This window comes from Haliotis asinina, chromosome 1 (genome assembly GCF_037392515.1).
Source record: "Haliotis asinina isolate JCU_RB_2024 chromosome 1, JCU_Hal_asi_v2, whole genome shotgun sequence".
In the NCBI taxonomy this organism is placed as follows: Eukaryota; Metazoa; Mollusca; class Gastropoda; order Lepetellida; family Haliotidae; genus Haliotis; species Haliotis asinina.
In genome coordinates this window covers 84,020,947-84,031,948 of record NC_090280.1, presented here as the reverse complement: position 1 = coordinate 84,031,948, position 11,002 = coordinate 84,020,947, and the positions used below count along the sequence as shown (strand labels likewise).

The following is an 11,002-nucleotide window of genomic DNA, read 5'->3' as shown; positions in this document are numbered from 1 at the left end:
ACTCCTTTCTCAAACCTTTTCTATTCCCTTCCTCTATGCAATTTGCAGCGAAGCACGCATCTCTTCTGCGGTAGACAAGGAATCTTCCATCCTGTCTGCAGAGCATGAATCGGGATTCATCGCTGAACCATTCGTGTCTTCATTGTTCGTGGGGCCATACACTGTGCGCTCGACACCGTTGCAGCTGTAGCTGTTAATGCTGCCTTAATATAATCACGCTTCTAGCAGGACGTCCAGGCCGCAATCCTCCCTCTGTAGACAGAGTTCCGAACAGTCTGGTTCGAGATCCCGTCCATTCAAGCCACTAAGGATGCAGTGGAGACAGCAGTTGTCGTCCTTTGGGTTAGGCGGCGCATCCGGTTGTAGCTGTCTTGGGCAGGAGTGGTGACACTTGGTGCGACGAATCTGGGAAGTCATAGGTTGATTCCTGCTGCTGGTAACGGTTCCATAACCTCAATATGGTGCCACTGTTGACATTAAAGAACCTCGCAACCTCTTACCTGCTGCTGGTAACGGTTCCATAACCTCAATACGGTGCCACTGTTGACATTAAAGAACCTCGCAACCTCTTACCTGAATTTGTCTGCTTGCAATCGTCGGATGTCGTTCTTCTGAGCTTCGTTCAGTCTTGGCATTATGAAATCTATGTTGACAGTTTTTACGAAAGTGAAGCAACATCCAAATCCCTGCACTGTTATTGTGCTTGTCGCACCCTTTGCGCGTGCTTATCATGTCTTTGCGTATATGGCTCCAAATGACATCAGTTACGTTTTAACTGTTACCCATCTGTGTACAAAGGCATCGATTTCCAAACGATTCTTGCGATTAAAATGCACTTTGTGAGCTCCATAACACAACATTTTCAGTGTTCGTTATACCAAGTTTCCACTTTATATGCGTTTCTTTTTTATGAAGAGTGTACATATATATATTACACTGTGGGAATATAGATGATACAAACGAGAGTGGAGCTTAGTATTGTTAGTGTTAGTTACCGGAGGTAGCGGTATCGAACTAAATCGATTATCACGGTATTTGTTCTGCGAGTATAAAGCTATTGTGTTGTGCCAAGAATCGGAATTTCTGTTCCAGACTCGGAAGACAAATTTGAATGTCCTTCAGTTCATTAGGTACATTCTGAATGGTGCAAATACACATTACATGTAATATTTAACAACTAATATCGTGGTTCTGTAATTGCACATGGCAAGATCGAGCAAAATCAATTTCTTCATATTTTGTTTCAACAGTTATTAAGCTGTTGGATTATGACAAGACTGTCACATGCGCCAGACGATTTGCAGGCTCACCAACTAATATTCAGACTTGAGCATGGCGAGATATACTGTCACTGTATATGTTACATGTATCGTTCAAATTTGGATGATCGTAATTTTGAGCTCCACAGCAAAGAGTCTAAGAGAACGACTTTTCAAGAGGACAGCAGCTGCGACTCCACCCCGTTTAGATCGACCTCAACGTCTTCTACAGCATACAGTTTTGAAATTAACAGATTGTGCTCGATTGTGTTCACGTAGCACATCTTGTGTTGACCTGCAGTATTCAAACACAACTGGACTCTGCATCACTGGACACTCAGAGGATGTATCTGAAGGCCAAATTTCCCAGAGTGGACCGTTTGATTTGTACAAACGGCTCTTTAAAGGTACAGAATGTATTTATGTAATCGAAATCAACACAATATCAGGTGAAGGAAAATCGAAGGTGCAAGTAAAACTGGTAAATGTTACTGACATCTGAAGAACAGTCAGAATTAATTCTGATTAATTTGAGCCTGGAATTTGATCAGATCAAAACATCCATCACATCAAAATTTAGCGTATCGTGAATGTTTACGTCACACTCAGTTTTAGTCAAACTATACGACGATAATGATGAGATACAACCATAAACAAATCTCTGTGCCATCGTTTAATATTTTCAATAGTATTTGAAAATTATACGTCAAATGCGTGGGAATACAGATCAGGGTTGGAAATGGCTCAGCCTAATTGCGATGACCACAGGACATTAAACGTTCGTGAAGAAAAATATTTACGGGTTGAACGGACACGTTGTTTACCAGAAAATTGATGACACAATTCTATACATTAATACTGGCAATACTAGAACCAACCCCAAACCAGAATCAGTTACAGTTAACCAGAATCAGTTACAGTTTTGCCATCTCCTTATGGAGACAATTTCAGTCAACATTTTTTAATTCTGGATATATATGTCAGCGTTTTGAGCAAGTACCAGTTGCCTGGAGATGTGCGCAATATAAATATCCATAACGTAACATAACATAACATATCCATGTTACTGACAACGATAGATTTATTGACTACAGAGGGTAATGAAACCTAGATATAGCTGATGATGCATGCAGAAATGCAGAATTATTCGATCATATTTGCCAGATCCTGAAACATGCTTTGAGATCAAACATAACAACCCGACTGCCGAGAGCGGGGAATACTACATCTATCCTTCAGCCCCACAGTTCAAGGGTTTGTCAGTGAAGGTCTTCTGTCTGATGAATGACACACACCAGCTGGAGTACGTCACTCTGCCCAATAGAAACTTCGGGAACTATCCGAAAAGGTCCAATAGAGATTGTCAGAATGAAGTGCCAATTCTGACAGGGCTTGGTGTTGACAAGGATGGTGTGACGGAATACCAAAAGATCAGGATCCACCCATCAGTGAGTTAATAACTGACTAAAGATCATAGTTTTTTTTCCTTGAATACCTCTTGTCGTGGACGTCATCATGGACGTCATCATGGACGTCATCATGGACTTCATCGTGGACTTCATCGTGGACATGTGAGGCATCGGAAGGAGTTTATTGAGGAGAGTGTGACAGAGTGAATTTGGACGTGTGTTGAAATGTTGTTCTATTCGGCGACTAGTTGTCAACGCAGAACACATCTTTTGCTTCAACAGTGTGTTGGTTGCACACCAATTACTGTTCAGTGTGTACAAAGGTAGGGAGAGACTGAGAGAGAATGTGTGTGTAAGTGTTTGAGAGAGAGAGAAAGAGAAAGAGAGAGAGAATGTGTGTGAATGTGTTTTGGAGAGAGAGGGGAGGGGGGGAGGGGAGGGGGAGGGGGTAGGGAATGACTGTTATCCTTCTAACGCCTAACAAGCAGCTTGGGTTGTATGGGGTAATTATGTGTTAATTACTCTCTTTGAGCCTGCCCCCGAGGTGTGGATCTTTAACCAATCCAGTGTAATTAACATATCGTAACAGCCGTGGGAGAATGGTAGTGCCATGTTTCACATTTTTCTTCTTTGTAACAACTGACACGACGTTCGCCAGCGGGAACAAGACGCCGCCTCTACAATATGGTGAAGCAGAAGATTGTTACTCGTATACAAGTGGCTGTAAGAAAATAGGAACTTTTCACATCAACACACTGGGAACAGGGATGCAGTTCAAGAACGATGTAGGTTTTCAGTTTGTGTCAGAATAGATGTTGATACAATATGTTCAAAGACGTATGTGCTCCGCCCTGAGGCTTCTTTCATGAAGCATCCTTTACTAAGGTTATCCTGAAGTTCCATTCTTTAGATATTCTCTAAGTGAAAATATGAAGTTGGGGAAGTGATTTTTCTTTGAGCGATTCGGGGAATTCAGTTACTATAGCTGAAAACTTCATTAAGCATTTCTGCGTGACGGTTGCTTCTAAATACCGAAGCAGCAAACAAATATCCAGCTACGATACCATTCGCCACACACACACACACACCCACCCCAACCACCACCACCAACACACACAAACCCCACAAACATCAAATGAGGTGTAAACTGAACTGATTAAACGGTATAGACAGCTGGAAATGAGCAACGACACTGTCATTTCAGTTACCATCAATATTCAGATGCCACTTTGTTTAGTTCAATACACGCGATATACTCCTTGCTGTAAGTTTAAGTTAGTTCTGTTTAGTTCTATCATGGGATAGTGCAGTCGTTAAAGCGTTCGCTCGTCACGCCGAACACCCGGGTTTGATACTCGACATGGGTATAATGTCTGAGAGCCATTTCTGATGTCTTTTGTCCCGCCATGATATCACTAAAATATTTCTTGACGCGGCGTAAAACCCAACCCGCTCACTCCTAATCGGACGAATACGAGTTGCATTTTAATGTTGACATATCTCTTTCTTTCAAGCTGACATGGACTGTCAAACTGGATGGCTTCAAGCCTCTTGTGCAAAGCATTTCACGTCAACAGAACGGCGCCATCATTGACGTTGTTTGTGGAGGATGGTGCGGTGGATGTCGCCCTAAGGATGACATGGTCCTCTACCCGAGCTGAAGAAGGAAGCTTAGAACAATACCTGATGACATCACCATGGGTGTCCCCAATAGAAGTACAGGAGTACATGAATGCTTTGTTCAATACTTGACCATGAATGGCAGCTGTATCCTAAATAGAGATGTTATTTTTCTTTAGAAAAAGATAAATCGTTATTATGTGTGTTTTAAGCCTGGCTAACTGAACTCTCTTCAATTAAGACTTTAAAGGGGATATCACGAAGCGTCAGGACTGTGAAATGTAGATATTGCTCTCCTCAGATTTGTCAGATATTACATCTTTACTGCATAGGGTTAATAAACAGTCGATAACTTAAATAAATGAGATCGATTTTTTATCTTTGGCTGCTAACAATACGAAAGACCATTTATGAGTTGGACGGGTGTCACTAGTCGCAAATACTTTCTATAGGCACAAAATGAGAGTGCTTCATTAACACATCCTATCTTCTATCTATCTATCTATCTATCTATCTATGGATCGATCGATCGATCTGTCTATCTATCTATCTATCTATCGATCTGTTATGTTATGGTCGTAATTGTGTAAATGCTGTGTATGTCAATGATGTCATCTAAAGGATTATATCTCTATGTTGTCTCTAGAATGCTAGTATGGTGACCTACCCTCAGTTGTTGGCGATCTGCAGGCCGTTTTATACTGTGTTGAAGGTTTAGAGAGAGATGCTAGTTTTCTTTCTTGACACTGTGATATTCTAACTGGTTTTACTGTCCTTCGATGACAGGTTTTAATCATGATAAGACTGAAATATTGCTGATGTGAGTGTAAATCTTAACTCACTCACTCACTCTAAAGATTATACGTTGGATTGATGTCTTATGACATCATGTGTTATTCTGAATGGCCATCTCTCTGATTTCTTCCCAAACCAAAGGGGTTGTAGGCAAGGGAATCCCATATCTCCATATCTGTTTATTTTTGTGGCTGAAATCCTGAAATCCTAGGATGCATGGTCAGACAACATGAAGCTATAAGCGTTTTTGTGCGAAAAGCTTGTGCACAGTTTCTTTCAAGCTTTAGCCGTTATGAACTTCACGTCTCCAGCTGAACATGTTTCGGATACGTAAATGTTTATAAGATGCTGACGTGGAAACAGTGTATGTACATCTCGTACCAGGAAAACTTATTAACTCCATCTACGTAGAAACATCAGTAAAGCGAATCTAGTTAACTGGAACCATTAAATATGCAGCACTGCGCATTGAAACTCTCAACCACTTTTATACACAATGAATAGATGTACTCACTGTGTCAGACTACCTATTGTTTACTTTGCAATATCAATAACATTTGCTTAAAACATCATGACAGAGTCATCTCTTTAGCACACTTCATTGGGTATATTATAAGATGGTAGCTCCTCATGGAATACAAATGGAAACGATTAAGGAAACACATGGTATGTTTTATGGCACCAGGGTTAGCCCAGCCAAGTGGTTAAAGCGTTCGTCACAAAGAAGATCCGGGTTCGATTCCCCACATGGATACAATGTGAGACACATTTTTGGCGCCGTGATTATTGGTGACATATTGCTGTTAGCGATGCAAAGCTAAACTCCCTCCTCACACATGGTACCAAGCTGCTAATAGTATAAATTAAAATGTTGGTAAGTTGACCCAGAAGATAAATGACATCTGGTACCACGGAAAGGACTGAAGTGTGTAGTTTATTAATAATAATAACAATTTAAAAAAGCATGGGGAAGGATTGACTATTTTGTAGTGTGGCACTCGTGTCGAGTGGCCTCCTTGGTGTGAGTGTCAGGCACCGCTAATAGTTCTTTCCATGTGAGGATACCGCGTAGCATAGGTCCTCAACACCGTATTGCCGGACGTAAGATGTGACCGAATGAGACAACTGTTTGCCTTGGGTCGCTAGGACTTCGACTGAGGACTAGATTCTAATGATAAGCACAAATGACAAATCTACGTTTAGGGTAAGTTGATTGTGACGCAGTCGGTAGCCTGTTTAGCTCTGGTGATTGTTTTGATTCGGTGCTGATTACAGAAACACATTTGTTTCATTTTCGTTTCGTGTCGTTAAAGAGGATTTGGCTGGATGAAGATGACGGTGCCCAATAATATGAGTTCCGAGTTGGCCACACTTGACACAAGGTCCTACGACATGGTTTTGTACAGGGACACCATCTACATCAGTGACTCCCGTTTTCCTTTAGTCGGCGTAGTTAATGTGACACATAACAGTGTGTCACATTCAGTGTGTCATCATGTCTTTGAGTGTCACATTTAGTATGTCAACATATTTCCGTGTGTCACTCTAAGTGTGACAGCGTATCTCCTTGTCTTAGATTCATTGTTTCATTATGGCTCGGTGTGTCATATTCATTGTGTGAACCTGTCACTGAGTGTCACATTGTCTGTCACCTTGTTTCCGTGTGTCACCTTGAGTGTGTCAACATGTCCCCGTGTCACATTCGGTGTGTCAACGTGTCTCTGTGTGTCACATTCGGTGTGTCAACGTGTCTCTGTGTGTCCCATTCAGTGTGTCATCATTGTTACGGTTAAATAATTGCCGGGACAAAAGGTAGTCCCCCTCTAAACCAGCAAAATATAGCACAGACAAATCTAAAATATTCAATAATATATTGACAAACAAAGTGTCAATGAAACATAATACAGATGTCTAATACTATGCAATGAGTCACAAATCTAAGGTAATGTCAGTATGTCTTTGTGTGTATAATTCAGAGTGTCAAATGGCTTTTTGTTTTGCTGACTTTTATTCTTGCTTCTTTTTCGTTGTTGGTAGTTTGTTAAAAGTTTGTTAAACACTACACTCATTGGCGTTAGACATCATCAAAGACGAATGTATATAAAGGTCGACTATATAATGCAGGATTGATTGTACTGATATAGTCAAATATATGTGGCAGTACATTTTTATTACAATATGATAGAAAATGCAATGTTGATACGTTTCGGACAACCCACATTGAGCTCGTAATAGTGGTTTGCATTCCAGGCTGACTGACGGTTTTGTCCTACTTTTGTTTGGAGGCACACATGGTTGATAATCGAGTGTTCTGTACATTCCCGGGCTCGGCTGACCCCCAACACTAATTACACAGTAATTGGCCAATAAATGTTAACTTGTATTTGACCAGTCAGTCAGTAGTATTAAGTATCGCATCGTACAGAGTGGTGGACATTTACATCTGTCTAGCGGACAAACGTTTTTCAAGGATTTTGTACAATTCCAAGATGAACATGTTTACATGTCTCTCCTGGCTGCTGACATGTACCTCCCTCATCTGCTTTTGTAACTGTCAGGACAGTCTTGCGTCTGTGATACGCAAATTGGACCAGTTTGAGGAAGACCTGCTTGATACCAAGGCTGATGTGCTCCGTATTGACAAGAGGGTGCTTAACACCATCGGTATGGTTAAGGCATCGTTGAGAGCTGAACCGAAAGAAAATATACAAGTGCGGGAAGCCATGGCTGAGATTTTACAGGGAGATTCTCTTCAGGACATGGTAAAGGGTGAGGTTGTCTCTGAACTGAGACATCTGAAACAGGGCTACAGTCAGATAAAGAGGCAGATATACCACGCCTCACCCATGTTAACAGGGTCGACAACGTCAGTGACGACACCCAGGCCATCAGTGTTATCAGCAACGTCATTGACGTCTCAGGATAACAGTAGGATCCTGATTTCGCCTCTCGAGTCTATCAGCGAGCATCAGTTCCGCCAACTCAGCATCGCCAACAACACCCTAAGTACCTATAAGTAACTCGCCATGAACTGGGTGACAGCTCTGGCCTACATGGCAAAGACAAACGAACTTCTGATAGGACGGTACTACCCTAACAGAATTCTGTCGTCTACCCTGGACACAAGTAACGTGAGGGTACTGATGGAAGGTGTGCATACAACGGGCATGGCAGTGGATGAAGGGCGTGACATCATCTTCATGTCGACGTATCAACCGCGATACTCAATCAGTCGAATGTCGACGGAAGGGGAGAATTTTACCATCATTGCTGACGTATCTGGGTATGGAGGCATCCCAGGGCAGATAACTCTCGACACAGGGAGAAAGATGATATATAGTTGCACTGAAGAGAAGGTGTTCACTATGACATATGATGGTCAAGATCTGGCAACATTAACCACAGGAACAGCAATATATGGTGTAGCCCTGGATCAGACAGCTGGTGTGTTGTATTATTGCGATGCGAAGAAACTAATGAAGATGAGTTTGTCCAATAATATGACAACACAGGTGACCAGACTGAATACAACACCTTACAACATCTTCCTGTACCGTGGCATCATCTACATCAGCGGGATGCATCCTCCCTATATAGGTGCAGTTAACGTTTCGGACAACACTGGAGCACATACCCTACAGTCCACAGAACTGTTTGGTGTTAGTCAGATAACTATGTGTTTGATTCCTTGAATTCTATTTTGGAGATTATAGAATGGATTTGGAAAGCGCTGGATTTGGACTGGAACAGGTGGTTTGATGACCACATCGCCGAAGATTCTATTATTTCAAAAAATATTTCTTTCTCATTTATGCTTGATCATTGTAGTTTACAAACTGCTATAGACGCTGGATGAAAAACAGCCTGATGTGGTAAAGATAGTAACTCTTATCCTCGTTTGTTCAGGGAGTAGATAGCAGCTTGCCATTTCCTTTGTGTTTATCGCGATGATAACTACATTTGTATCCACACAAAACAATGTTATCTATCAACTGTCTAGTCACGGCTGGTTTATTTATAACTTCCTTTTTAAATAGCTTCTGTGACATATATTACATTGATAAATGTAGGAATCTCAGTGGTTGGTATTGTCATCTCTGTTGACAGAATTTCTGCTGATTTTTTGAAAATGTACATGGTTATGTGCATGTAGCACTGATAGAGTAATGTTTGAAAGAGAAATGAATTAGCTGTAAGTCGTAACGAAACATTAATTTTCTCAAGACGATAATTTATTCGATACTTCAAAATTATAGTCGAGAAGTTCACCCTGCAAGTTTTGTGAATCTAATTAAAGAGGCTTTTCTGTTGGCAATTCGTGTTTTTCTTCAGTCTCAGAGACACTTGGTACCTTCATTCACCACCATGAACACACGAGCACGTGGACACAGTATCCCATATCACGTTAATAACGGAAAACTCACTGAAGTCCCATTAATGTCACGTCACATGCCGAGTTCTGCCGAAGCTAGGGTTACGATTTGCATACGTGCAGGTTGAGAGATGACAGTTGTTTGGTGTTTTTTTATATTCTAGGTAGCAATCAAGAATGCCTTTTTTTGTTTTTAAATAGGTGTAACATGCTTATCTATATAGTAGGTGGTGCAAGTCTTCTTTAAAGCTGCCAATCGTGAAATAAGTTACTGATGCCGTGACCTCCATATGGAAATATGGATTTTCTGACAGCCAATGGCGGTGGCGCATTTGGTAGCCAATGGCGATGGTGCATCCTTTAATATGTCCGTTGGTAGGAACGAGAATGAGGGGGTCAGCCACGAACTGAGGAGAAGCCACTGTAAGCTGAATGTCTTGCCTTTTACAATGGGGCTCTGACGTTATCCAGTTGTTAGGTTGTGGAACTCCTTGAGGTGCTTGTCCAGAGTGGCTTGATGCTGCAACTGCCTTCTGCTGGAAGCTCGCTGTTATAAGGAACTGTTGAAACATATGTATGTGAGTCCTCATCAGCACATTGACTGAGACGAAGAGTCTTAAGCCAACTCTCGTTAGTTCGGCAGTGGGAGATGCGTATTGAGGTATGTTACAAACAGGTTCAAGTCAGTCTTATTGATGTAGCAGACGTCTGTTGGGTTGTGTGTTGAGATAAGATGGTTTGAGTTCTAAAGGAAATAACCATCTGGAGTGAGTAAGTGAGTCTAGTTTTTCGCCTTTCTAAAGCAATATTCTGGCAACATTAGGGCGGGTGGGGAATTGAACACAGGTCTTCAGCGTGAAGAGCGAAATGTTTTAACCGCTGGGCTACACAACCGCCACGTAAACATCTGGAGAATGACTCATAGATCTCGACGTGGGCATGGAGGAAGTCAGCTTGTCGGCTGAACACACTTTTAGAAAAAGGCTGATGGGAACAATTATCTTCGAGAGGCAAGAGATCAACGCTCTAAGTCAGGCAGGTTTGGAGATGTCATGGCGTCTATGGCCTTGAATGAGGTGATGGATGTGTGGTCCAAACATCTTAGAGAGCAGCGTTGTCTGTTGTCAAGAATAGACAAAAAAGGACAAAGTGTTGGTTTGTTTGTTTTTTAACAATTTTGCAGCTATAGGACAGCTGTCGGTATCTTATTGTGTGCAGAAGACAATGCAGTGATTGACAGCATCGGCACCCATCTACATAACAAGGATACAAGATACACGGTCGCGTGTCAATACATACGTATTGAATGTAACATGCGTATCATGGTCAACGTACTACATCTTATAAAGACTACTGGTGTGGATAAACAAAGACGAGTTTATACTGAAACCATTTAGATCTTTATCTGTTGATCAAAGAAATGGTATATGGTTATAAAAGATTCTAAATGTACATCATTTTCTAGCATTTGGACCCATTTTCAACAGTGTTGCTTACTACCAACATGTATACAAAGAATTGTAGTAGAACTGACTTACTTTACTTTG

At 41.4% G+C, this 11,002-nt stretch overlaps 1 protein-coding gene across 1 annotated transcript; it reads left to right on the top strand.

Moving 5' to 3' along the window:
• The first annotated feature begins 1,383 nt into the window (after positions 1–1,383).
• On the top strand, positions 1,384–4,474 carry LOC137276542 (A disintegrin and metalloproteinase with thrombospondin motifs 9-like). Its single transcript, XM_067808230.1, has 4 exons — positions 1,384–1,666; positions 2,424–2,711; positions 3,275–3,453; positions 4,183–4,474. The coding sequence occupies exons 1-4, from the start codon at positions 1,384–1,386 to the stop codon at positions 4,327–4,329; spliced, it is 897 nt and encodes a 298-aa protein (XP_067664331.1). The 3' UTR covers positions 4,330–4,474.
• Positions 4,475–11,002: the final 6,528 nt, after the last annotated feature.

Excerpts from the sequence above, each read along its gene's own strand:
- LOC137276542 (XM_067808230.1), top strand. The coding sequence starts at position 1,384 with ATGATCGTAATTTTGAGCTCCACAGCAAAGAGTCTAAGAGAACGACTT. Across the intron at positions 1,667-2,423 it reads GTACAAACGGCTCTTTAAAG|ATCCTGAAACATGCTTTGAG; the intron begins GTACAGAATGTA and ends CATATTTGCCAG. Across the intron at positions 2,712-3,274 it reads CAGGATCCACCCATCAGTGA|TGCCATGTTTCACATTTTTC; the intron begins GTTAATAACTGA and ends GGAGAATGGTAG.